The sequence below is a fragment of the Rhinopithecus roxellana genome, chromosome 15 (genome assembly GCF_007565055.1).
Source record: "Rhinopithecus roxellana isolate Shanxi Qingling chromosome 15, ASM756505v1, whole genome shotgun sequence".
NCBI lineage: Eukaryota > Metazoa > Chordata > Mammalia > Primates > Cercopithecidae > Rhinopithecus > Rhinopithecus roxellana.
This window is the reverse complement of record NC_044563.1, coordinates 115562475-115590103: the sequence shown is the minus strand read 5'-3', so window position 1 is coordinate 115590103 and position 27629 is coordinate 115562475. Positions and strand designations below refer to the sequence as shown.

At 34.8% G+C, this 27629-nt stretch overlaps 1 protein-coding gene across 3 annotated transcripts in view; it reads left to right on the top strand.

Annotated features, from left to right (window-relative positions):
- The window catches only part of PRMT3 (protein arginine methyltransferase 3), a 135814-nt gene that overhangs the window by 71133 nt on the left and 37052 nt on the right, over positions 1-27629 (top strand). For all 3 annotated transcript variants that reach the window (XR_004053540.1, XM_010388252.1, XM_030917525.1), the window contains 3 exons: positions 5236-5314; positions 16261-16448; positions 19065-19151. Coding sequence is in view for 2 of the 3 variants with exons in the window: in XM_010388252.1 (XP_010386554.1) it covers positions 5236-5314; positions 16261-16448; positions 19065-19151 (354 nt within the window). In the remaining variant the exon portion in view is untranslated. The remainder of the gene's footprint in view (positions 1-5235; positions 5315-16260; positions 16449-19064; positions 19152-27629) is intronic.

Below are 27629 nucleotides of genomic sequence, written 5' to 3'. Positions count from 1 at the left end.
ATTTGATATAATTACTTTGAAAACTCTCATGTAATTTCTTTATCACATTTATTATAAATTAGGTGGATATTATTAGCACATTTTAAGATGGAAGGGTCAAGTGATAGACTGCAGAATCATTGAAAAAACTTTGCGGTAAAAATGTTTAATATCTAGGGCTATTATAACAGTGAAATAAATAGAGATTGTATTGAATTCTGTAAGACCTTAAGTTTGGTACTTTTTTTTTAAGCAGAGAACACAGTAGATTAGGAAAGAATGCTTATTTATTTGCATTTTGGATACCTCTAAAACAGTGGTTTTCAATGGAGTGGAAGAGGGGACAATTTCGCACTCCTGGGGATATTTGAGATATGGGCAATCTCTGGAAACATTTTAGATTGTTATAATTTGGGACTGTGGGTTGGGTGGGGACAATGGTGCCAGTGGGTAGAGGCCAGGAATGCTGCTAAACATCCTTCAGTGGACAGGAAAGCCCCGACAAATTTATCTGGCCCAAAATGTCATTAGTATCAATATCGAGAAACCCTGCTTTAGAATGATTGTTTCTATGCGTTGATAATAAGTTAGCCTCTAATTTGGGTCGCATTATAAAGGTACCTGACCTGGTATGGGGAATCAAGGAAGATTTTCTTGGAGAGGTGACATTGTGACAATATATTTTGTTACATGAATATGTCATAGAAGATATCATAACCAACCTGCATTTAACTAATTCACCGAATTTGTGATGTTCTGTGTTCTTTTTATATAACACATTGCTAGGTTCCTGTGGCTCTCTCTGAACACGTAAAGCCACCTTCAGCATGCTGCTACTGTTCTGCTTCTGTCAGTTGTGTTGTTTACCAAGAGCTTAGTGTGTTTGTTTGCCTGCTTATTTATGTAAAATTAGTTAAATATGAACACAAACGATTGATAAGATTATATAAAGGATATAGTTGGTTTTTTTCTATGCAAACGAAAGTGACTGCTTTGGAAAAACTCAGGAAGGAGAAAACTGAAAAAAAGCTGTAGAATGGAGTGAGTAAAATTGTTTTACTCATAAACAACTGTAAATTGTTTGTAAACAAATTGTTTTACTTAGTCCATTCCACAGTGTTTTTCTTTTTCTTTTTTTTTTTTTTTTTTGGTGGTTTTTTTTGTGTGTGTGTTGTCTCCTCCTAGTTTGAAGAGTAGGAGTAGGAAGGTGGAAATCATGGAATTCACGGAGGATTCTCCACTTGGCAAGTGCTCATAGATTTTTTTTTTCTTCTATTTAACCAAACCTGGAAATTACCTAAAATCTATGAATGTGGTTTAGATAGGGAAGATGATGAGGATTCCAATCAGTGGGTATGTCCTCAAAGAATGCTGGCAAACAAATCTGTATGTTGTTACTTAAAATGTCTTGTTTCCCATTAACAACTGACTGCCAGCTCCAATCACGTAAAAAAATTCTATCTACAGTGAATGTTACAGAATTTGAGAGTAATACTGGAAAAAATGTTATCAACCACTTATTATGATTCAGAGATATACTACATAGAAATTATGATTAGATTATATAGGCTTGTCTATTTGTTACAGGTAATCTTTTATCTTTAAACATTTCAGATTATTGATTCTTTGTCATCCTTCAGATTAACTCTTCCATTTTATTTGTAACTCTCCCTTGCCTCACCTTTTTTTTAATAGTTAAATTTTGCCTAAAGTTGTATCAGTAATTCAGTTATTTGAACTACAAAAAGTTAGAAAGGCACCTTATACTGAAGGTATCAAAAGTTTCATTTATCACTAATGTATCTAATCCAAGAAGATATCATGAGCAGCCATTTTAAAAATAAGATTCCCACTTCAATGAATGAGGTTAATATTCTAGTCCCTGATTTAATTCCATATGTTCCTTTACAGTAACCATTAAAGTATAAATGCAGTATTTAATTTTTTAAAAAGTAAATGTTACTATTGAAAGAAGAATGCCCATGAGCATCATGGGAGAAAATATCAGGCATAATTCTCCTTCCAGATGGCACTGCTACAGGTGAGGCAGCAGCCTGTGAAATTACAGTCTGAATTACACTGCAGATGAGTGGGGCATTTGGACCAAAGCCTTCTGGTATCAGTAATAAATGACTTGGTTCAGAACCAAGGACGATTCCCAGGAATTTAAAGGCTGTTGTATCACATAGGGAGCCTATCGTAAAATGAAGTTTAGCAAAGGGGAAAGTTGAGAGAAAGGACAATGACCATTAGCAAAACATATATGAATCTTTTCATCTGCTAATATTTTTAACTGGATATCTTATCTCATGAATGTCTTATTCTATATATATTCTAGTATGTGCATTGATTTTTCCAAACTAATATTTTCACAACGAATGGTGGCTCAGAGCCAGCTGCCAACTGAGATACTACGCTGAAATGATCGCACACCTGTTGTAAATTCTAATCTTGTTTAATATGGTCTATGAAAAATTTTTCATTTTTGGGATGCTTGAATCCTTAATTACAAATGTAGTATAATACACATACTAAATCTTATTTTCAATTAGGCAAATCAATTTAAGAGGCAACATACAAGGGTGATTCAGAACTTGTGTAGTGAGGTCAAGGTTCAAATTCTGTCTCATTCACTCCCCAATTTATGTGACTGAACTATTATTTTAGATCTCAACATAAATAAATTAAATTGGAATAACAATAAATGGTGCTTTGGGGAAGAATTAAATGAAATAATTTTTATAGAGGCATTACAATGAATTTTAATGATTATCACCACCATTATTTGTCAGTTTTAATTTTAGAAAACAAAATATCATTTTAAAATAACATTTTAATTTGTACCACAAAAAATAACAAAAAGCAAGCAGTTTCATTTTAACAAATATATTACATATAGTATTAATAACTTTTATTCATTTATTCATTTTAAAGTTATATATTGAGTTCCTACTATCTACCAGACACATTTTCAGCCTTCAGGAATACAGCTTCAAACAATATGACAAAATCCTTGATCTTGGAGCTGATAGTTTTTAAGGAGACAAAAACAAAAATAAATAGTATTTTAATTCATACGTGCTATGATGAAATACAAAGCAGGATAAATAAATGGAACTTGATGAAAGAAAAAGAAAGAATATTTTATGTAGGAACATCAGAGAAATTCTTTTTGATGAGGTAACAGCAGAGCTGAAAGATAGAGCTAGAATACTAGAAAACAATTTGACAATGAAAATCAGTACAAACTTTTTTGGGCTTTTGTCCAAAAAGGATTGGACTGTAATTAATACTTAATTTGTACTAAAATGTCAATTTTATTTAAGTTTTAAAACACAGCAATCTTGCAAATAGTGTCCATTTTTTTCACCAAATCTATTAATAGGTTTTACCAGCCAATCTTTTCCTCATAAGATAAATAGATGCCTTCCATTTAATAATTCCTTGGCATAAATTATAATTCACTATAAGCAACAGTTGAATGCCTATTTATAAGCATTTGTGTGCATAATCTGCATGGATATGTCAGATTGGTAAAGATTTCTTAGTTGAATCCCGTAAGTCCCTTGTTCTTTGAATACATAGATAATATTAATGGGGAACTAACTTGTAAGAATTTTACATGTTACTGAAGTACTCTATACAGAAAAACAAGTTTCTGTCAAAGCCTTAAGTTTCCTAAAGTAACATATTGATAAACAAGCTTTGTTCCTAAGCCTTTGTTTAATAGGCAGTTATTTTTGTATCAATGAATTAGTGTGTTGGGAGGAATAGGTCAATACCAATGTAGAGTTGCCGGCAATTCAGTTCCGTTCCTTCGTAAGTGATTCAAGCATGAGAGCTGTATTTTCTTTAAATTAAAATTGCTGTTAATCTCTTGTGAAGATTACCCATTCTGGGTTTGCAGGTTTTTCTTATTCTAGAGAAACCTTTAAAATATTTTTTGTTAATGTGGTTAAAGAATATTTATAGTTGCCCCACTGGTCATTTATTTGTGCACAGAACAAATGAGTGAATGAGAACAGTTTTGATATAGAATGCTAAAGTAAAGGTAAAATTCATGTTGGTTCACCCTAAGCAATAAACTGTGCTATGTGCTGAGCACTTGGCTTTCCCTGCTGCATAGGGCTGTTGGGGGGTTGGACCCTAGAAGGAGAAAGACTGACTGAAACTGATAGTGATTTCTCAGTCATGATTATTTGTCATTTGTTTAATAAACTGTGAAGCACAGTATTAGAATGTAGTGTATTTGTGGCACCAATAGTGGCAAATTCTTTTTTCATTTGTACTGTATCATTATCCTTTCTTGGTAGGGGATTCATTATCATACTGTAAATTCAGTAGGTTTATGAATTATATTTCCATAAACACTAGTTCTGCAAGGTGTTGATAGCTGTTAAATAGAAAAAAAGGTCTGTAGTCAGAAAGTAGGTAATATTTGGTTAAAATATGTTCAGCAGTTCTGTTTACCATAACAACTGCTTAGAACTTTTAGTGTGCTTGTGCGCATTATGAATCTCTAATAGGAGGATATAGCAGCTGGCGTTTCTTAAACCTTTTTGACTAAGGATCCCTCCCCTTTCTTGTTTCTGTTTATTTTATTTTATTTTATTTCGTTTTATTTTTTATACCTAAAAGAAAGTCACTATACAGGAAATTATTTGGGAAATGGTTTTCTAGACTAGAGTTTCTCAACCTTAGCACTATTGACATTTTGGGCCAGGTCATTCTTTCTTGTGAGAAGCTGTCCTGTGCATTGTAGGATGTTTACCAACATACCTTGGCTCTACCCAGTAGATGCCAGTAGCATCTCCTTCATCGCCCACCCCTAGTTACAACAATCAAAAATTACTCAGACATTGCCACATGTTCCCCAGCGGGCAAAATCAAGTGGAGAACCACTGCTCTAGATGGATGTTGAATCATTCCAGAGAGTTATGGGGCTTGTTAATAATTTCTTTCCAAACTTTTTTTTAATGAGGAAGAAAGAGTAGTCTGGAAAGTAGAATCATAGGTAAAGAACATGCAGTATATTCTACCACAATAAACTTTCTGAGTTCACTTTATAAGCTGGCCTGATTTTCCAATAACTTTTACTGCAAAAAAATAGTGTCAGATTTTGCAGAATATTATTACATCTATGGCAGAAACAAAAAACTATTTTGTAATTAAAAGAGCAGCACCTATGTTTAAATTGACCTGCTTATGACAGTATTGCACATTTCTAAACTTTTTTTCCCCCTTTTTTTTATGCAGGGCTATTTTCTTCTGTTTGAGTCTATGTTAGATTCTGTCCTTTATGCAAAGAACAAATACTTGGCAAAAGGAGGCTCGGGTGAGTAGAAAATTCTGGTTAATAATCTAATTTTAGTCTAGCAGAACCAAATGAACCTTTGGATTTCAAATAAACTATGCATGGCCGAGGAAGTTCCTGATAGAGACGAAAGATGTTTCCGTTAAAGGAAACTTTAAGACATTTGTTTACTGTATTGTTGAAAGTAGAATATTATATGAGATATGGAGGACTCCAAGGTAATAGTATTCTCAAGAATGCTTTTATTAAAAGGTCCTTTTAATAAATATCTAAAGACTACGTTTTGGAAGCTTTTTGATATTCAAACTCAAATCTAACAAACTCCTTTCTATTTTTAATCCTCATGTCATTTAGTTCCCTTTTTTCCCAATGGCATGTTTCAGTCTAAGTTGGAGATTATTCATGGCTTCACTAAATATGAAAACCCGACCTCTCTGTGATTTTCTGAGAACATTTTAAGTAGTGACTAGTTTCTAATACGTTTTAAAAATACAGCATACCCAATCCACATATAAAGGGACCCTAATAAATTTGGAAGGCTTTCTTTTCATGTCTCTGGAAAACATTTAATCATATTAACTCTGCATACTCAGAGTGAGATTCTGTTTTTACAGACCTTCTGCTGTGAGCAATTGTGTACATACAAAATAATTGTCTTTCAGGACAGGGATTATGTTTGTTTAGCTTTAACTCTTAAATGAGCTCCACAGCTTCTAGGATGTAGATGGAGCATCATACATGTTTATTGAATTGAATCATTTAAAGAATCATTAAAACTGAATTGAACAACATGTTCCTCCTACACTTACCTCCCTGCATCTTACCTTTCTCAAAGTTTCAGAATCAGCAAGTGGTTTCCATGGTCAGAATACAGTTGGTAAAACTGTCACATGAAAGGGGTAGGCATTTCAAACTAGTGATGCAAAGGACTTGACCATAGTTGTGCCTCCTACCATCCATGTTCTATGAAATTACTTTGGCAGTTTTGGTACAGTGAAAAATCAGTAAGACCAGCCCAGTGCGGTGGCTCATGCCTGTAATCCCAGCACTCTGGCAGGCCGAGGTAGGCGAATCACCTGAGGTCAGGAGTTCAAGACCAGCCTGACCAATATGGTGAAACCCCATCTCTACTAAAAAAAAAAAAAAAAAATCAAAAAATTAGCTGGGCGTAGTGGCGGGTGCCTGTAGTCCCAGGTACTTGGGAGGCTGAGACAGGAGAATTGCTTGAACCCAGGAGGCGGAGGTTGCAGTGAGAGGAGATCCTGCCACTGCACTCCAGCCTGGGTGACAGAGCCAGACTCTGTCTTAAAAAAAAAAAAAAAAAAAAAGTAAGGCCAAAACATAAGTACAGAGAAAATTCACCAGAACAAGAGAGTTCTTTTTATAATAGCACTTAAATGGATTGCCTTTCTTTTTCAAAATGTGCCCATTTTGTCACTTTATTTTCTGCAGCCATTTCAAGATATGTTACCAATCTCTGTCATGAACCCGACTAGAATTTTTAGATATGTTTTACCCTGCAACAATTGGCTGCAACTTTCTATGATTGCAGCAGCTTTGTTTTTTTTAATGAGTACTACAGGTTGAATATCCCTTATCTAAAATGGTTGGGACTTGCAGTGTTTCAGATTTTGTGTTTTGGGGGGTTTTGGAGTACAGTTCTTTGCATTATACTTACTGATTGAGCATCCTTATCTGAAAATCTGAAATCTGAAACGCTCCAATGAACATTTCCTTTGGGTTCATGTCAGTGCTCAAAAAGTTTTAGAACATAGAGCATTTCAGATTTCAGATTTTCAGATTAGGGATACATAAACTGTAACATTTAATGACTTAAAAACAACATTATCCATCATTTGTTGACCATCTACTGGCTGCCAGAAGATATACTCTACCTTCATTTACATTACTAGACATAATCCTCACAATAGCCCTTTGAGATTTTAGAAAGTCTCCTAAAAGTGTCCTGGATGACACATATTAAGTGGCCAAACCATTATTTTTTTTAAACTCACATCTGCCAGCCTCCAATATTCATGTTCTTTTTACTAAGCCTTGTTTCCCTACTAAAATGTATTTTTTAAATGTGGTTATTGCCTTGATGTTCTAGGGAAGATCCAAGTAACTGTTTCCAGACCCGCCTGACTTGATCTTATTGAGGAACTGACAGCAAGTTAATACATTTAAATTGAATTCTCACTGAAATTCATTAAGAACGTACAGTAATGTGAACAATGACAGAGCTATTTCTTATCATCAGAAGGATAAAGTGGAGGCTTATATATCTAGCTCTTTCTATACTTTTATATAGCTAATATTAGTGTTAAGATAATACAGAAGTATATTTAAGAGAGGTCAGCATTTAACTCCTTAAGCAGTGCTGTTGAATGTTACTTGTTAACAGAATCAAGAGAAAGAAAGAAAATTCAGAAAAGAGTAACACACAATAGTTTAGTCTATTTGTGTTTTTGAGTACGTTTTAATGAATATCACCGGTCATTTAAATGCTCATTGCTTTATTGCGAAAGCAAAGTTTTCCTTTATGTTTTTCTGAAGGAAAGATTTACCAAGTAATTAGTAGTGTGAAGATTATAGAAAGGATGAATGCATTATGAGAGAGGGAGAATATTGAAGGCCCATACAAATGTGATGAGACCACAATTTATTTTTGCATGAGTTTAAGTTCAGTTTATGTCTCACCATACATATTATGGTGAGCAGTAAAGGCTTTATAAAGCACAGGCAATAACTTGGATGTTCATCTACCCCATTATCAATCAAGCAATTCCACTGTATTAGAGTTATATATTTACTACCCTTACTTCTAAGAAAAGTAATTTTGTAAAGTTCATGAAAGCAGGTTTACTAGCAATGATTTCTACTATTTTTAGCTAATATTTATTAAGCACTAATTGTGTGTCAGGAATTGTAATGTTTTACATGCAGCCAACAAGAAATGAGGAGGAAAAGTAGGAAAATATTGTTTATGGCCAACGGGTATTTTTACAACTACAATTAAGACTAAAATAAATGTATATTTTAGGATGGCAACATAGAATATAAATGTTTTATATGCTAACAGTGTCAAATACTCCATCTCACAAAAATTGGAAAGGGAATGCAGACAGCAGGTAGAAGTGTTCACATTTTAATTACTTTATCTTTAATAATAGAAACAAGGAATATTATTTAAAGCTGACGGATCAAGTAGTAGAATTATTAAGTACATTTAGCACTACAAAGTTAACATAAAATTGAGTGATGAGGTTGGTGGTGGCAGATCCTGTCTATGTCTCTTGACCATGGTGGTGATTGCATAACTGTGTGACTTTATCAAAGCACATGTAAATATATACCAAAAAGAGTGAGTTTTGCTGCATATAAATTATACTTCAGAAAAGCGACTTTTAAAAGCAGCTGAAGTAGCAATTCCCACCTTCTTTGGGTCAAATGAATTATTACATGATTTGATTCCTAATTTTTCTGAAAAATACTTTTCTTTAAAACCATGTACTAACTCTATGCTCACCTCTGTACTTGTTATTAGTATTATCAGTGCAACTCTTGAACATACAGAAAAAAATTGGTGTGAAGAAAAGAGAAGGCCCAAGAGGGTGTGAGAAAAAGAAAAGGGAAGGGAAATGATAAGGAAATATACTAATTTTATTATTGCTTAAGGTAGGAGTTTAGTAAATAGTGTTGAAAAGAGAGAACTAAAGGTATTATACTAAGGTTATACTTATAAAAGTTAGCTACTACAACAAAAATACAAAGATCTTTCTAAATATAAGGATTAATACTTCGGGAAAAAAATCAAAAGACCACGTAGTGAACAATTTCTTAAAAAAATTTATAGATACAGAAAAAATAACAGAAAATGGTAGCATCAGGAACATAAAACTGTTTCTTATATCAATAAGTGTAAATAGGCTAAATTTACCCATTAAAAGAAAAAGAATTTCAGATTGGTTTGCCGAAGAAAGCCCAATTCTGTGCACTTTGTAGAGCCACACCTAAAACAAAAAAATTCAGAGAAGTTAAAATGTAAAGAATAAAGACATTCAGGTAAATGCAAACAAAATGCAAACAGCTGTCATGATATTGATACCAGACAAGGGGGAATCAGGGCCAAAATATTATATAATCAATCATATTAATGGGAGTAGGGCTAAAGAGCAAAATCATGGGCCCTCTTTCATAGATAGCCAGGTGTGGTGGCGTGCACCTGTAGTCCTAGCTACTTGGGAGGCTGAGGTGGGAGGATCGCTTGAGCCCAGGAATTCAAGATTACAGTGAGCTATGATTGTACCACTGTACTCCAGCCTAGATGACAGAGACCCTGTCTACCAGAAAAAAAAAAAAAAAAAAAAAAAAAAGGATAAAATTAAGTTTACATAGAAAAATAAACAATGACAAGGAAGACCGAAATAGAAGGGTACAGGATGGGGAGTAGCAGAAGGAATAGTGCTACCAAATATTAAAACACATTATAAAGCCTTAATAATTAAAACAGTATATTATTGGTTCTTGAATGGAGAGATGCGTTGAAGAGAATGGTATAGACCTAACTATATGTGGCATTTCATGTAATTGAAATGATTTACTGTAGCAAATTCTATTGAGACAGTTGTATAAAAAAAAAAGTTTAATCCACACTATAAAATTGTACACTGAATTTCAAATAATCAAAGATTAAATGCTAAAAATACTAGAAGGAAACATAAGGTTTATAAACTTGGGGGATGGGAGTCTTTCTAAATAAGAACTTAAATTCAGAAACCCTGAAAGAAACATTGTAAATCTAATTGCATCTATAAATTTCTAAATGGCAGAATATGCTATAAGCAAAGTCACAAGAACAACTACATACTGAAAATAATTTTTCAATGTCTGTCACAACAAAAAGCTAATCTCTCCCACATATAAGTAGATTATATAAATAAATAGACTACAAACCCAATAGAAAATTGGACAAATAATTGAACGGTGGCTCACAAAAAAAGGAAATACAGATGACTCTTAAACATGTGCTCAGTCTCTGTCATACTAAGAAAAATGTCTTAAGAAATCTTTGCTTTACTCAAGGTCACACAGAATTTTCCTGTGTTTCCTTCTTGGAGTTTCAGTTTTTACATTTATGTCTATGATTTATTTCAAATTAATTTTTGTGTATAGGTGTGAGGTAAATTTAGATATTAATATTTTCTAGCACCCTTAATTGAAATGCTATTCTTTCCCGTGAATTGCTTGCCATATCTTGAAAATTAATTGACCGTATTCATGTAAGTCTATTTCTGTGTTCTTTTCATTTGATCTTTAAGGCTGTCTTTTCACCAGTACCATACTGTCTTAGTTACTGTAACTTTATACTGAGTCTTGGTCAGGTAAGGACAGTCTCCCCATTTTGATCTTTTTAAAAATTGCTTTGATAGTTCGGTCATGTGGCAGGGGGGAGTTTAAAATAAATGTTAAAATCTGGCTATTTCTGCTTAAAAAAAGAGACTGCTAGAATTATGAAGGGATTGGATTGAATGACTATATCAATTTGGGAATGATCAACATTTTAATATTGAGTTTTCCAGTTCATGAGCATAATGTATCTTTTCATTTTTAAGTTGTCTTTTTAATTTATTTTTTGTTAATGGAGTCTGTCTGTGTCACCCAGGCTAGAGTGCAGTGTCACGATCTTGGCCCACTGCAACCTTTGCCTCCTGGGTTCAAGCAATTCTCCTGCCTAGCCTCTCGAGAAGCTGGAATTACAGGCGCCTGCCACCATGTCCAGCTAATTCTTTGTATTTTTAGTGGAGATGGGCTTTCAACATGGTGGCCAGGCTTGTCTTGATCTCTTCACCTTGCTTGCTTGCTTTCCTTTTGTGTTTTTGTTCTGTTTTTTGCCTTGTCATCTCATTCCTTTGTTCAGAGCAAAATAAGCTTAAATGTTACCATTTTCCTTACTTTGCCCTGAAATTTTATGTATCTCTCCACTCTTTTCAACCCCCTTTCTCCTTCTCTTCCAACAAGTACCGTTTACCTTAGGAATGTGGGGTTCCTCTTTCCTTTTCTTCCATTTGAAAAGCATTAAAATGTGGAATCATGCATAGTGGAAAGCATATGGATTTCACAATTAGACCTTAAGGTGAATCTCTGCTACATCAGCTGACTAGTTATCTGGTTAGTTGAAGAAGACCAGGTATTTGGGCAGGTTACTCTCTGCCCAAGTTGCTCTCTGAATTTAAGTTTTTTTAATTTATAAAACGAAGATTATAATCCAACTTTGTAAAATTATTCAAAAGTCTAAATGAGATGCTTGACACAAAGTAGTTGCTTAATAAATATAAATTCCCAGTCTGAGTTACAACTGGTGCACATGAGATTAGCATTAGGTTTATACTTTATAAAAGTTAATGAAATGAATTTAAGCATTGTGGTATTAACACTTACCTTTTATTCAGCACTTCACATTTTCTACACGTTAACATAGATTATCTCAATATAAGCCACTAGCATTGGTTCATAGTGCTTAAAGGATTCCTTTAGTATTTTCATAACTGTCTACTTCCTCATCTTCAGATCTGCTTTTTTCACATTTATTAGTTTGAGTTTGTTTAGTAATAGAGCGGTAATATCATTTTCTATTTTTCAGCGTGTAATTTTTCAAAGCATATTACAGCTATATGTTAGCCTTAGCTAAGCTTTAGTGGGTCTACTCATTATTTATACGTTAATGATGGGGAAATGAGTCCAATTTCCAAATAAATACTACTTTTTAAAGATACCTTTATTATATAAACTAGAAACTAATTTTTAAAACTCATCTAATTTCCATTTGACTTTCTAGTACATTTTCTTTTATGCATACCAAGCATTTTTGCTACCATTGTTATTTCACTAAAATCTTCATATATATTGTGGAAAAAAGTGGTTTATTTTGACTTATATATTATCTCCTTTGTTTTAAATCTTTTTACTCTGTGGTTATTTATACAAACAGTGATACAAAATTCCTAGTGTTTACTAGAAATTGTTTCTTTATGCACCTCTATCTTATCCTTTAGTGTCCAAAAGTTTATGAGGCATTTCTAAGGGATAAAGGATTTCCCATTTTTATCTATTCACCATGTGAGCTGTTCTAGTGACAAATGAATTCTGGGCAGTGAATTGAGAAGGACACAGATGTCAAAGCCATGAATTTATAAATGGTCTGTTAAGAGGGTGCTTTTGTCCAATCAGCGCTTTGTAAATTTCACCTACAAGAAGAAATAATTATTCAATTATAGCTTCTATCTGACCAAAATCAAATGACAAATGTGTCAGAATGCGAAGGTAAAGGGTTAGTCAGGATTCTGGCAGGTGGTCCAAGATTTTAGCCAGCTGTGAGGAGGTGGATATAGAACCAAATTGACCTATAACACTGATTACATATCCTTATGAATATTCATAGATCTTACTAACCGAAAGATTAAAAATAATTTTATTTCCAAATTCTAGCAGTATAAAAACTGTGCTTTTCTGTATGTTTGTGAAAGACAAATAATTTGAAAAATACACAACACCCCAAAATAAAATCATGTTCTTCTTTAGTTTCTCTTCTAATTACCAACATATTCAAAATTGTTTTATTACTTGTAATAAGTTACGATTTTTTCTTATGAAGAAGTTATCTTTATTTTTATAGTGTCACTAATATTATTAATAGAGAACCAGAGATACGTAACATTTTTCAGTAAAAGGCCATATAGTAAATGTTTTTCAGTTTTATAGGCCATATAGCCCCTGTCCCAGCTATTCAACTCTGCCACTGTAGTGCAGTGTGGCCATAGACAACATGTAAACAAATGAATGTGGTAGTGTTACAGCTAAACTTTATATATTAATACAAAAACTGGCAGCAGCCTGGATTTGACTATGGACCACAGTCTGCTGACCCTGATAGACTGGTGGCATTTTAAAACTTTAGTAAGATTTTAAAATATATTCTAAAATAGCAGAACTGTATGAACTATGTTAAGTATCTTGAATGTCTGTGCACTGCACAACTCCAGAGGATATTCAGTTCCCATGAATTATGTAGTGTGAATGGCACTCAGACCATATGGTGGCCCTGATAATAACCTCCCTCCATTTCTGCTAATTTATGTCAAGGGTATCTGTATCTAGCCTGCTCCCTGTTTTGAAGATAAAGTTTTATTGAAACACAGCCATGCTTATTTGTTTACATATTGTCTGTGGCTGCTTTCACACCAACAATAGCAGAAAGCAGTAGTTTCAACAAAATTCAGTTTTGTCGACAAAACCTAAACTGGTAACTTCACAAAAAATGTTTCCTACCACCTGACTATACCCTTACTATGTTCCTCTTTAATGATGAAATGACAGGGCATAATGTGGGAAAGCTTCTATAATTATTCAGTCCAACAAAGGATATATCAGGAAGTTAGCCACATACCTAACGTTGCTTCCAAATTCTTATTTTTTTATTCAGTGTTTCTCATCTTAAGGATCTGGTTCAGGAAACTAAATATACTTCCTTATGGCTGATCTTCTTACTGAGTTAACATTTTCAATAACAAATCAGTTACTTTGAAGAATTTGTATAAGTCAAGAATTTAAACACAATCCAGAGGCTTTACTTGTTTGTGGAGGAAGGGGAGAGTTTGCATGGCCATGGACTCTGTTCTGGTGCAGCTGGCATACCTCCCTCACATGCCTATCAGGGAAGACTTGAGAAACTTCTTGTCAGTGACTTAGTACTAGGTAGTTTTTTCTGAGTATCTCACAAGTTAGATTTGGAAGCAGGTGCTTTGATGCCAGTAGATCTTATCATGGGCTTTATTTGGAGAATAATTTAGTGCTGCTATTAGTGAATAATAAAATTGCTAAGGCTGTGGAAATAAATGTTTGGAAGGAGAGGGTAATTTTTCTACTATTTACACCTGAAAGCTAGTTAATACTCATGGTTTTGTTTGTTTGTTTGTTTGTTTGTGCTGCGTTTCTTTGGTACATTTATACTTGTTTCAGTTTGCTGATATGGGAACATGTGATTTATATTGTTAATTCTTGAGTACCCTAAAAGTTGATATTTGAGATATTGGAAAGACAAAGTTAATTTTGTTATTTCTTTACTTGTTATTAGTGGAGAGTTTCTCCTTAACTCATGTAACACTTACTTTCTTGGTTCTCTTCCTTTTGTAGCCCCAGCTTCTTGGTCAAGTTCCTTGAATTCTAGTATTCATTATCCACTCTCCCTAGGTCTCGTGAACTCCTGTTACTTATCTTTCATTTATATGCCTATGGTCTCCAAATGTATGTCTTCAACTTAGATAACCTCTTTTGAATTTCAGACCTTTGTATTCAGACATTTTTATCTGTCTCTTAAGCACTAAATGCTCCTGTTCCTTTTGAATCTCCCCATAGTTATGTCCTATTATAATATATACCGTCACAATCTGTGCTGTTACTGAAGCTAAATGCTGTCATCCTTGACCTTTTCCCCCACAGCCAGTCAGTCTCAAAGTCCTCTGAGTTCTACTTCATAAATATCCCTTGAATACGTCTCATCCTTTCCCTTCCCACAGCAATATCCTAGTTCAGATCACCTGGTTTATTTTAACGATCTCTTAATTTGTCTCAGTTTTCATCTTAGACTCTCCCATTATTCTCCACATTGCTTTCTAGGTGATTCATCTAAAATCAAAATCTAGTCATGTTGCTACCCTATGTAAAATTTTTTACTGGATTATCATTATTCTTAGAATAAAGTCCAATTTACTCATTTGGTTTACTCAGCATGTAGTCTTTGGTCTCTACTTAACTTTCTAGACTTTTGTCTATTTCTCTCTAAATTAGATTGTATATGGGCCATCCCATCTCTTGTGACCCTTTATCCACACTGCTGCTCACTTTGCCTAGAATACGCTTTCCCTCCCCACTCCCAACTCACTGGGCTTCAGTTCTTATCTTATATATTATCCCTTCTCCCCTGCCCCAGCCAAGTCTGAATTAGCTAGTTTTGCCATGAGCTCCCTTAGTACCTTGTATGCTCTCACTCTTAGTATTTATTACCTCACAAATAACTGTGCATTTCTTCCTCAAAAATTATCTAAATATAAGTTTATTGAGGGCAGTGATATGTGTCCATAGTCTGTAAATTAGACTGGCACATATGTCTGGCACATACTTTATGCTTATAAATACTTTTCTATTAAATGAGAGTAATATGAAGTGGTCTTCTGTATAACGATAAAATCCTATTACATGATTTTCTTACATGCTACATATCTTTTTAAATGATTTGTCCTTTTCTACATGTAAAGATCTAGTACCTTTTACGTTAGCACACTTTAAGTTTTAATATCAATAAATATGTTTATTTCAGGATTGTTTAATTATATGATCCTATTTTAATTCAGACCCTATCATTGGAATCCCTGTTTTAATCTTATCATCATGATAATGGGTATCTGGTTTTTTGTTTTGTTTTGTTTTGTTTTTTTGAGATGGAGTCTCGCTGTGTCTCCCAGACTGGAGTGCAATGGTGCGATCTCGGCTCACTGCAAGCTCTGCCTCCCTGGTTCACGCCATTCTCCTGCCTCAGCCTCCCGAGTAACTGGGACTACAGGTGCCCGCCACCACGCCCAGCTAATTTTTTGTATTTTTAGTAGAGACAGGGTTTCACCATGTTAGCCAGGATGGTCTCGATATCATGACCTCGTGATCCACCCACCTCGGCCTCCCAAAGTGCTGGGATTACAGGCGTGAGCCACCACGCCCAGCCAATAATGGGCATCTGTTTTTAAAAGAGGCTACAAGATGAAGCATGGTTGTTTTTCCTGATCTATACCTTCATTAATCTCCCATTGCTAGTAATCCTTACTGATAGATTTGATATTTATATTTAGCCTTTAAAAATATATATTCCATAAGAAAAGGAGATAATGCTTAATTTTGGGGCATTTTATTTGTTACAGTCTACCCTGACATTTGCACTATCAGCCTTGTAGCAGTGAGTGATGTGAATAAACATGCTGATAGAATTGCTTTTTGGGATGATGTCTATGGCTTCAAGATGTCCTGCATGAAGAAAGCAGTTATTCCAGAAGCTGTTGTGGAAGTTTTAGATCCGAAGACTCTTATTTCAGAACCTTGTGGTATTAAGGTAGGTGTTTTGCCAACTTTATTTTTTATAATGGCATTGCTATTTTTCTTAGTTCAGCATTTGAAATTAATACATTGATTTTATATGTGGGCTTTCAAAACAGTACTTTTCCCATTGTAGTCAGTCTAAAACAAATTGAGGTCATAATGTTTACCAGTTGACTATATCATCTCTCTGGAATCACTTCTGTATATATTAAAACTCCTTACACTCAGTTTTACAGTCCTTCAAATCTAACTCTGAACCAGTTAATAATTTATATTTACTTTGGCTTAATCAAGGTAAAAAGTCCTGCTGTATTATTAGTTCTTCTTCATCACCCCCTCCTAGCCTTATTTTAGCTTTTCATTTATAGCCAGATTTTTCATTCGTGTCATATGTTCCACACAGTTTAACTTCTCTCATTCAGATTTCTTCCAGTGTTTTCAGGTGAATTACATATAGTGAATTTGCCCATGAAACGAAAGCCCTACTATGTTCAGATTTCTCAGTTAATTACTTTTGTATTTTGTCAACTTATTTTTTGCCATGTTAATCTCTTGTTTTATTGTGAATTTTTCTATGTTGAATTTACATGGGTTCACTAATAACTTTACAGCAAAAAATAATACTGCTTAACTCCTTAATTTGTCTGTTTCAACTAGATAATCAAATCTAGAGCAGTATGTTCAGTGTTAGGTTCAGGATATTGTCTTTTTTTTTTTTTTTTTGTCTCTTGAAACAGAGTCTCGCTGTCACCCAGGCTGGAGTGCAGTGGTGCGATCTCAGCTCACTGCAATCTCTCTGCCTCCCAGGTTCAAGCGGTTCCCCTGCCTCAGCCTCCCGAGTAGTTAGGACTATAGGCATGCACCACCATGCCTGGCTAATTTTTTGTATTTTAGTAGAGATGGGGTTTCACCATGTTGGCCAGGATGGTCTCGATCTCCTGACCTTGTGATCCGCCTGTCTCGGCCTCCCAAAGTGCTGTCTTCTCTTTTTAATCATGCTGTTACTTTCTATAGCATCAATATTTCTTCTCTGTACAAAGTATTTAGTACATATTTAATTTTCTTAAATGGATACAGCATTAAAAGTTAGTATAGAGTAATAAACGTGAAGTTTCTTAACAAGAGCAGGCTGATTAAAAGTGCGTTCAGCTTTTAAGAAAAACAGTTTGCTTGATGGTTATAAGACTGTTCAGTGCTCTGGTACACTGATAGTAAAGGGTTTATTTGGGCTCTTTGGCTCAGGATAGGAGTGTACAGTTATGACCAAGTAAGCCTTAAAGTTGAGCAGAAAGAGTTGGTGGAGGTTGCTGATTTCTCTCTCTAGTGATCTCTGCTTAATGCAAAAACTACTATCAATAAATGGTTGAGATAGAAAAATTTAGAACTGAAAACGAGGTGTTAAAAAGTGTATGTACTCCTTTTTTTTTTTTAACATTTATTTACATTTATTTAAGTAAATAGTTTGTTCTGTGTTCTCCAGTCCTCCCACAAACACATTGTGCTGTTAAAATTTTTTCTCAAATTGTTTTCAATAGTGTCTCAGGTGTGTGGTTACATTAATTGTATTCACTGGGTTATGATCTTCTCCTGACTGGTCAGCTGATGACGGTCTTTACAGCACATTTCTGATTAGACTCCTGTAGTTGAAAGGTGATTCCATCCCTTCTCCAAAGTGTAACAGAGGAGAATTTGAAAAAGGCAGAATGGGAAAATAAAGATAATTTGCTATTTTTTTCTCCGGGTTGAATCTCCATAGTTTTGCTCTTTTGTTTGAATTGTGTGGTTTCTCCTCATATCTAACAAAACCTATCTTAAAATACAATTATAGACATGAATTTTAAAACAACTGTCTTTTCATTAGCCTGTGTTTTCTTTTTTTTTTTTTTTGAGACAGAGTCTCGGTCTGTCGCCTGCCCGGGCTGGAGTGCAGTGATCGGATCTCGGCTCACTGCAAGCTCCGCCTCCCGGGTTCACGTCATTCTCCTACCTCAGCCTCCCGAGTAGCTGGAACTACAGGCGCCGGCCACCTTGCCCTGCTAGTGTTTTGTATTTTTTTAGTAGAGACGGGGTTTCACTGGGTTAGCCAGGATGGTCTCGATCTGCTGACCTCGTGATCCGCCCGTCTCGGCCTCCCAAAGTGCTGGTATTATAGGCTTGAGCCACCGCGCCCGGCCAAGCCTGTGTTTTCAAGTTGGCAGTTCCTATAAATGTATTGACTGTTATCACACATTATTTATAGCAATTGTGGTGGGTGTACCATACACGATAGGCAAAATGTTAGGTGAAACACAGGAAAACATTTTTTATTTGGAAGTACTTATTTTAGTGTGTCAGGAAAACTTTAGCACATTAGAGCTATGATTTGATAAATACTGTTGTTTACAAAGAGTCTAAGTTAAATGAATTTAAGGAAAAATTAACAAAATGATAGTACTAGTTACTCCTTAAACTTATAAATAATTCCAAAAACTAGCATGTAGTTAAAGTTTGCAAAACATTGGTTTCTAATAATCATTTGTGCATAAAAGAAGTAGTGTTTGTCTGGGTTGTTTTTGTTGTTTTGTTTTTTGGGGCTTTTTTTTTGGACTATTTTTACTAAGCTCTTTCTTCACTCCTTTTTAATGGGTAGCATATAGATTGCCATACAACATCTATCTCAGATTTGGAGTTTTCATCAGATTTTACCCTGAAAATCACAAAGACATCCATGTGCACGGTAAGCTATTTTTTTCTGCTTTTACAAATTTCACTAGCAGTGCAGTTGATTGGCAGGCTAATCAGTTTAATTACCAGGCTTGTGATAAATGAAAACGACTATTGCCTCTGACAGTCTACCATTGCCTTTGCTAGGCCATTGAACAGATCCAATTAATAGGTCAGTAAACTTCAAAAAAGTTTAATTCAGTAGAAAAGGTATTAGGAAACCCTGTTTACATAATGATTTTTCTTTATAGAGTCTTCATCATTTCCTATCACGTGATTAGTCAAGAGTACTCAACTTTATCTTTAAAGACCAAAGTTCATACCGTATTCCTCCCTTTAACTCTTAACATTTAATTTAGATGGAAGATATGTTTATTTGGTAGAATATTTTATATTTATGTATGAAAAAATTATAGAATTGCTATTGAGTTAACTTTCAAAAATCTCATAGTTACCTTTCTTTCAAAAATCTAATAATAAATCTAATAATAATTTAATGGTCTAATAGAAAAAAATCCTTTGGAAACGTTAGGGAGATCTGGGTTCATATGTGGTTCTACCACTTATTTCATTGTTCAAGTTACCTAAGTAATCTGTACTTCAGACTATTTAATTGCTTTAAGAAAAATGGGGATAATTATATTTCGATGACTTATTACATGCATTAATGAGATATATGTGAAAGCACCTACAATATAGCCAGAAACATTAATTATTAAAATATAAAAAATTTTCCCCTCAATTTATAAATGTTTGTTAAGATAACATTTACTGCTGTCAGGAGACTCAAATTGTTCATAAGATGTGCTCCTTTATAGTATGAATATATAGGTGGTATTAACATGAATATTTATATTATTTTTAAAATACATGGTTTTTAAAACTATGTCATCAGAAGTTACCATTTTTATGGAAAACTGTATTGTCAGAATCTGTAAAATAGATTATAAGTCATGTTAACATTGAGTCCTCTGCCTGATTCTTTTAAATATTTGGTTGAGATTGATATACACAAGACTTCATGTCTTCTTTACAGTCATTTCAGTTCATTTTGATTCAGCGATTGTTTTATATTCAATAAGTTTAACAATGTACTTTGATGTTTTGAGGGCTTCTTCTTTTAGTTGAAGTTGGCTTTATAATTTTTTAAAGTTTAAATATCCAGATTCCAGATTTGTGACTTTGGAGCACTCATCAGTCATTTATTTAATTAACAAAAAGCAAAATTTGATTCTTTGTATTTCCCATGCATTTTCTAATTCTGCTTTTTAGTAATTATTTTTGTCAATTGAAATTAGGCTAAAGACTAACTCCTAGACTTCCCTCTGTTTTGATATTAGTAATACATGAGAGTTGAAAAAAGACCATCTTGACTGATGAAAATTGATCAATCATCTATAAAGGAATTCCTAGATATAAATGGTCATATCACCAGTATTAAGTATATATTTCACATATATATTCAGTGACTATCACATGAATCAAAATAGAGCAGATGTGAAATTCTAGTGAAGATGTCAAAAACTGTTGTGCATATTTGTGAACTCTATATAGATAGAAAAGTTTATTGACTTTCATTGAAATGTTCTTTTTTTTCTAGTTTATTGGTCAGGGTTCTTAGTTTTAGACAACTGAATTTAGATCAGTTGTTTAAACTGAGAGATTTATTAGAGGGAATACAGTAGTTTCCAGATACATTGGGAGAGCAAAAGGAACAGACTGTATTTTGAACTTCTAGAAACTTCTAGAACCACACCTTTAAACTGGCCTGCTACAGAGCTGCCTGTTTTAAATCGCCTACCAATGTAGGTTCTATTTACCCTAATTCCCCTGGCCCAGTCCGTGTTAGCCACCACTGACAACCCCACATGAATGAAACCCTTTACTACCATCCTGGTTCCTGGTCTTCTGTCCTCCCAACCCATGTAGGTCCATTTCCTCCTTTCAAATCTTCATTCAGCATATCTGCTTGGTGAATCTAGGTCATTTGGGGCCCTAGCTGTCAGTAAGTTTTGGAAAGTAGTTTTAGCTACAGTTTTATACTACAGATCTGGAGTTTCATAACACATATATGGAATTGTTTTCTATTTCCTAGTATTTAGGATAGAGTACAAGAAGGTTTGTATTAAATGAAACTGTATCTTTCAGTCATCTTAGTTTTATTCTGTATACTTAAAAGAGTAAAAAGAAACAAAACAAGAAAAAAACTGGTAAAGTCTATTTAATTCAGAGATTGTAACTGAACTTTTAATATTGAAGAATCAAAGTGTCAAGTAGTTACTTTCTGCATTTGTCCCTGCACAAAGTTCCATAAGAAAAGTGAATTTTAAGTAAACTGTTATATCTCTGTAAAGTACCTTTTATTTAGATTTGCATTTTTAGTCTCACCTTGCCTGAATTGTGTTTATGAAAAAGTTTGTTTGGAAATTAGATGAGCCTGAGGTTTGCAAAGAAGGTGGCAGGTTGGAGTGGAGTTTTAGGTGTCTAGTCACTGCTGAATAACCTAGTTCCATAATTCACCTCAGGAAGAATGTATTGTTACAAACCGTTTATTGGATGCGTGCCAGGTACTGAAGAGAAAATATTTTAGTAGTTAGCATTGAATGTTAACTCTTCTGATGTTATCCTTTCAAATTTAGTTAATATTATCAGAGGAAGATAACTTATATCAACAGTCATTGAACACTTGAATGTCAGATAATGTGCTGATCACTTTAAAAGCATTATTTAGTTCTCGTAATAACCATTTGAGATGAGTACTCATATTATTCCCATCTTACTGGTGAAGGAAAAAATTGCTATGTTTTACTTGTGAAATACAATCTCCTTACTCTTTTCTGACCTGAAAAACCTTCTTGGTGGGATTGTAGAAACTATTAAAAGAACATAGAGAAACTTTTGAATAAGATCTCAAGGGGTAGAAGAAAGCGGGCTTCGTGTTGCATTTGAAACAGATTTAACAGTGTTTATTTTTGGCAAATAATCCAGCAGTTGGAATGAAGAGGGAAAGAGAATATGTATAATCAGAATTCACTCTTCTTAGAGACAGGCCTCACAGATTCATGTGATGAAATCAGTACCGTAGTTCATCCTCTTTGTAGCAGATAGGAGGTAGATCTTTGAAGTTTTCCTTATAAGTCAGAGTAAGCTTATACTTGTTTGGTTAAGCATCTATGTTTCTTGGAAACCTCCTTCCCAGCATGCTTACTCTAACGCGAGCTTGAGCTTGACATAAGTAAGATTTTGTGGCCTTTTTTTTTTTTTTTTTTTTTTTGAGACGGAGTCTCGCTCTGTCGCCCGGGTTGGAGTGCAGTGGCGGGATCTCAGCTCACTGCAAGCTCCGCCTCCCGGGTTTACGCCATTCTCCTGCCTCAGCCTCCTGAGTAGCTGGGACTACAGGCGCCCGCCACCTCTCCCGGCTAGTTTTTTGTATTTTTTAGTAGAGACGGGGTTTCACCGGGTTAGCCAGGATGGTCTCGATCTCCTGACCTCGTGATCCGCCCGTCTCGGCCTCCCGAAGTGCTGGTATTACAGGCTTGAGCCACCGCGCCCGGCGGCCTAATGCTTTTATTAGGTGTTCATTATTTGTGAATCTTAACCATCCACCCATATTTACTTCGATTCTCTTGCTCTTTGAGGTGGTGTCAACTCCTTACCCTCCCTCCTACGGACCTATCCACCTGGAGCTTATTATGCAAGCATGGCCTCTTTGAATGGATTAGTTGCCCAGCTTCTGTGGGAATAATCTATAACAAAAGTATTAAAAAGGATGAGTGCCTAATTGGAACCTTGTTTCCCCTTTATAGTTAGAAGAATTAGTGAAGATATTGAAAGTTTTTTAAAAGCCTAGTAAAGGAATAAATAACTTTGGGGAATAAGAGGAAGAGATTGGACTTTTTTAGATAAAAGAAGAAAGTATCTGAATTTGTACTGCTAAGTACAAACCTTCAGATATATTAAATGCTGCTCTGGTGTTGAAACTTGAATGCTCAGCTGCTAATTAAGGTGGAGAATTTCTCTATTGTAGTTAGCCCAGTTTAAATATATGTATATGTATAACATTTTTTTTTTTTTTCCTTTTTTGAGACAGGGTCTCACTCTGTTGCCCAGGCTGGAGTGCAGTGGCATAATCTCAGCCTACTGCAACCTCCACCTTCTGGGTTCAAGCGATCCTCTTGGCTCAGCCTCCCTAGTAGCTGGGACTGCAGACGTGTACCACCACAGCTAATTTTTGTATTTTTAGTAGAGACAGGGTTTCACTGTGTTGGCTGTGCTGGTCTCGAGCTCCTGTCCTCAGATGATCTGCCTGCCTCAGCCTCTCAAGGTGCTGGGATTACAGGCGTGAGCCACTCTGTGCCTGGTCATACCATTTATTTATTAATGAGATTCTAAATTTGTGGCCCAATTTAAAAGTTAGAGGAAATTGGATTTTACAAAGTTACAAGATGCTAAGAACACCCCTTTTGTATTTTAATAGCATGTATGCTATAGACTGATAATACTTTTATATAGCTTCTTGATTAGAACCTTTCATGAAAAACATTTTCTTCTGCAGTCTTCTCCACCACCAAATACACACATCCCCATATGCCACAGATGAAGTTTCATGGCATTTTAATGTTTTACATTAACAGACTTTATATTTTAGGAATTTAACATGCATGTGATATTTATATGTAAATGTCTTGAATCTTGATTGCCTATAAAGATTGAAGGATACTTTTTCAATGAATACTGGTATCACATACATAGCAATTTTCTGAGCATTTCTTACTTTATTCTAGGATATTTTTGACAGTTTAGATAAAATTGTCATTGCTTTTACAATAGAGATGAACGTTTAGTTGGCTCCTGACATTTCATCTGTCATATCAGCCTCCTTAGCCAAAAATGAACAATAAAGTCAATTATTTTTGTGGAAAGTTTATAGGTGTTCAAAAGCAAAAGCGGTGAGACTATAAAATTTAGAACTCATGTTTTATCTTGTGAGTCCTAGTTTATTTATAATGTCATTTGTGTAATATTTTTACTCTGCATGCCAAGTGACATTTATATTTGCATCTGTGTGTCTATAAGCTACTTAAAGGTATAGAAAAGTATGTTCGTTCATAATTGTAAGTATACATTAAATGATTTTTAGTAATGCTTATTACAGAACAAATGAGTTGTTTACCTTAAAAATGAAAATAGTTAAGATGGATTTATCAGATTACATGCTTACACACAAATACAGGTTGAGTATCCCTTATACAAAATGCTTGGGCCCAGAAGTGTTTCAGATTTAGAAATTTTTTGGATTTTGGAATATTTCCTTTTCCAGTTATGCATTCCTAATGCAAAAATCTGAAATCCAAAAGCATTTCCTTTGAGCATCATGTCATCACCCAAAGTTTTAGATTTTGGAGCATTTCAGGTTTTCAGATTATGGGTATTTGACCTGTAAAGGTTTTTATTTGATATATCACCTCTTAATAGTTTTAATACCTTAATTTCAGCATTTTTTTTCTTTTATTCTCCTTTTCTATTAGCATGGACCAGCATGACTGGTATAGCAATTTTCAGTTTGCACATTCCTTAACATGTTTATAAATGTCATTTAAGAATGTTTTTCCTAGGAATTTTTCCTTGTTAAACATGTGAATTTAAAAAGAAGCAGACTTTTTTTTATACAGTCATACATCACTTAATGATGGGGATATATGTGAAGAAATGTATCATTAGGCAGTCTTGTCATTGTGCAAATATTATAGAATATACTTATAAAAACCTAGATTATATAGCCTACTATACACCTAGGCTATATGGTATAGCCTATTGCTCCTAAGTTACAAACCTGTACAGCATGTTACTATATTTACAACTATAGGCAGTTATAACACAGTGGTATTTATATATCTAAACATAGAAAAGGTACAGTAAAAATATGGTATAATTTTTTCTTCAACTTTTCAATTCTGGGGTTCATGTGCAGGATGTCCAGGTTTTTTCCATAGGTAAACGTGTGCCATGGTGGTTTGCTGTACAGATCATCCCCTCACCCAGGTAGTATGCCCAGTGTCCATTAGCTGTTCTTCCTGATGTTCTCCCTTCCTCAATCTCCTCCCTCTAAACAGGCCCTAGTATGTGTTGTTGCCTCCCCAGGTATCCATGTGTTGGCATTATTCAGCTCCCACTTATAAGTGAGAACATGTGGTGTTTGATTTTCTGTTCCTGTATTTGTTTGCTGAGGATAACAACTCCCAGCTCCATCCACGGCCCTGCAAAGGACATGATCTTGTTCCTTTTTAGGGCTGCATAGTATTCCGTGGTGTATATGTATATGTACTACATTTTCTTTATCCAGTCTCCCATTAATGGGCATTTAGGTTGATTCCATATCTTTGCCATCATGAATAGTGCTGCAGTGTACATGTGCATGTATCTTTATAATATAATTATTTATATTCCGTTGGATATGTACCCAGTAATGGGATTGCTAGGTCAAATGGTAGTTCTGCCTCTGGGTCTTTGAGGAATCACCACTGTCTTCCACAATGGTTAAACTAATTTACATTTCCACCAACCGTGTAAAAGTGTTCCTCCTCTACAACCTCACCAGCATCTGTTTTACTTTTTAATAATCACCATTCTGACTGGTATAAGATGGTATTTCCTTGTGGTTTTGCGTTTCTCTAATGATCAGTAATATTGAACTTTTTTTCCATATGTTTGTTGGCCACAAGTGAAGAAGTATTCCTGTCCTTTGCCCACTTTTTAATGGTTTTTCTTGTAAATTTGCGTTAGTTCCCAGTAGATTTTGAATATTAGACCTTTGTCAGATGGATTGCAAAAATCTCCCATTGTGTAGGTTGTCTGTTCATTCTGATGATAGTTTCTTTTGCTGTGCAGAAGCTCTTTAATTAGACCCCATTTGCCAATTTTTGCTTTTGTTGCAATTGCTTTCGGCATTTTTATCATGAAATCTTTGCCCATGCCTATGTCCTTAATAGTATTACCTAGATTTTCTTCTGGGGTTTTTATAGTTTGGGGTTTTACGTTTAAGTCTTTAATCCATTTTGAGTTAATTTTTGTATATGGTGTAAGGAAGGGGTCCAGTTTTAATTTTCTGCACATGGCTAGCCAGTTCTTCCAGCACCACTTTATAGAGACTCCTTTCCCCTTCGCATGTTTTTATCAGATTTTTTGACGATCAGATGATTGTAAGTGTGAAGTCTTATTTCTGAGCTCTCCATTCTGTTCCATTGGTCTATGTGTCTGTCCTTGTACCAGTACCATGCTGTTTTGGTTACTATAGCCATGTACTATAGTTTGCAGTTGGGTAGCATGATGCCTCCAGCTTTGTTCTTTTTGCTTAGGATCATCTTCACTATTCAGGCTTTTTGGTTCCACATGAATTTTAAAATAGTTTTTCTAATTCTGTGAAGAATGTCAATGGTAGTTTAATGGGAATAGCATTGAACCTGTACATTACTTTGGGAAGTAAGGCCATTTTCACAATATTGATTCTTCCTATCCCTGAGCATGGAATGTTTTTCCATTTGTTTGTGACCTCTCTTATTTCCTTGTGCAGTGGTTTGCAGTTCTCCTTGAAGAGGTCTTTGAGTTTCCTTGTTAGTGATATTCCTAGCTATTTTTTGTAGCAATTGTGAATGGGAGTTCATTCATGATTTGGCTCTCTGCTTGCCTGTTGTTGGTGTATAGGAATGCTAGTGATTTTTTGCTCGTTGATTTTGTATACTGAGACTTTGCTGAAGTTGCTTATCAGCTTAAGCTTTTGGGCTAAGATGATGGAGTTTTCTAGATACAGGATCATGTCATCTGCAAACAAAGATAATTTGACTTCCTCTCTTTCTATTTAAATATGCTATATTTCTTTCTCTTGCCTGATTACCCTGGCCAGGACTCCCAATACTATGTTGAATAGGAGTAGTGAGAGAGGGCATCCTTGTCTTGTGCTTGTTTTCAAGGGGAATGCTTCCAGCTGTTGCCCACTCAGTATGATATTGGCTGTGGGTTTGTCATAAATAGCTCTTATTATTTTGAGATATGTTCCACCAATACCTAGTTTATTTAGAGTGTTTAACATGAAGGGATGTTGAATTTTACTGAAGGCTTTTTCTGCATCTATTGAGATAATTGTGTGGTTTTTGTCATTGGTTGTGTTTTTGTGATGAATCACATTTATTGATTCCATATGTTCAACCAACTTTGCCTCCCAAGGATGAAGCCAACTTATTCGTGGTGGATAAGCTTTTTGATGTGCTGCTGAGTTCAGTTTGCCAGTATTTTGTTGAGGATTTTTGCATTGATGTTCATCAAGGATATTGGCCTGAAGTTTTCTTTTGTTGTTGTAGCTCTTCCAGGTTTTGGTATCAGGGTGATGCTGGCCTCATAGAACGAGTTAGGGAGGAGTCCCTCCTTTTCAATTTTCAATTATTTTGAATGGTTTCAGTAGAAGTAGAAGTGGTACCAGCTCCTCTTTGTACCTCTG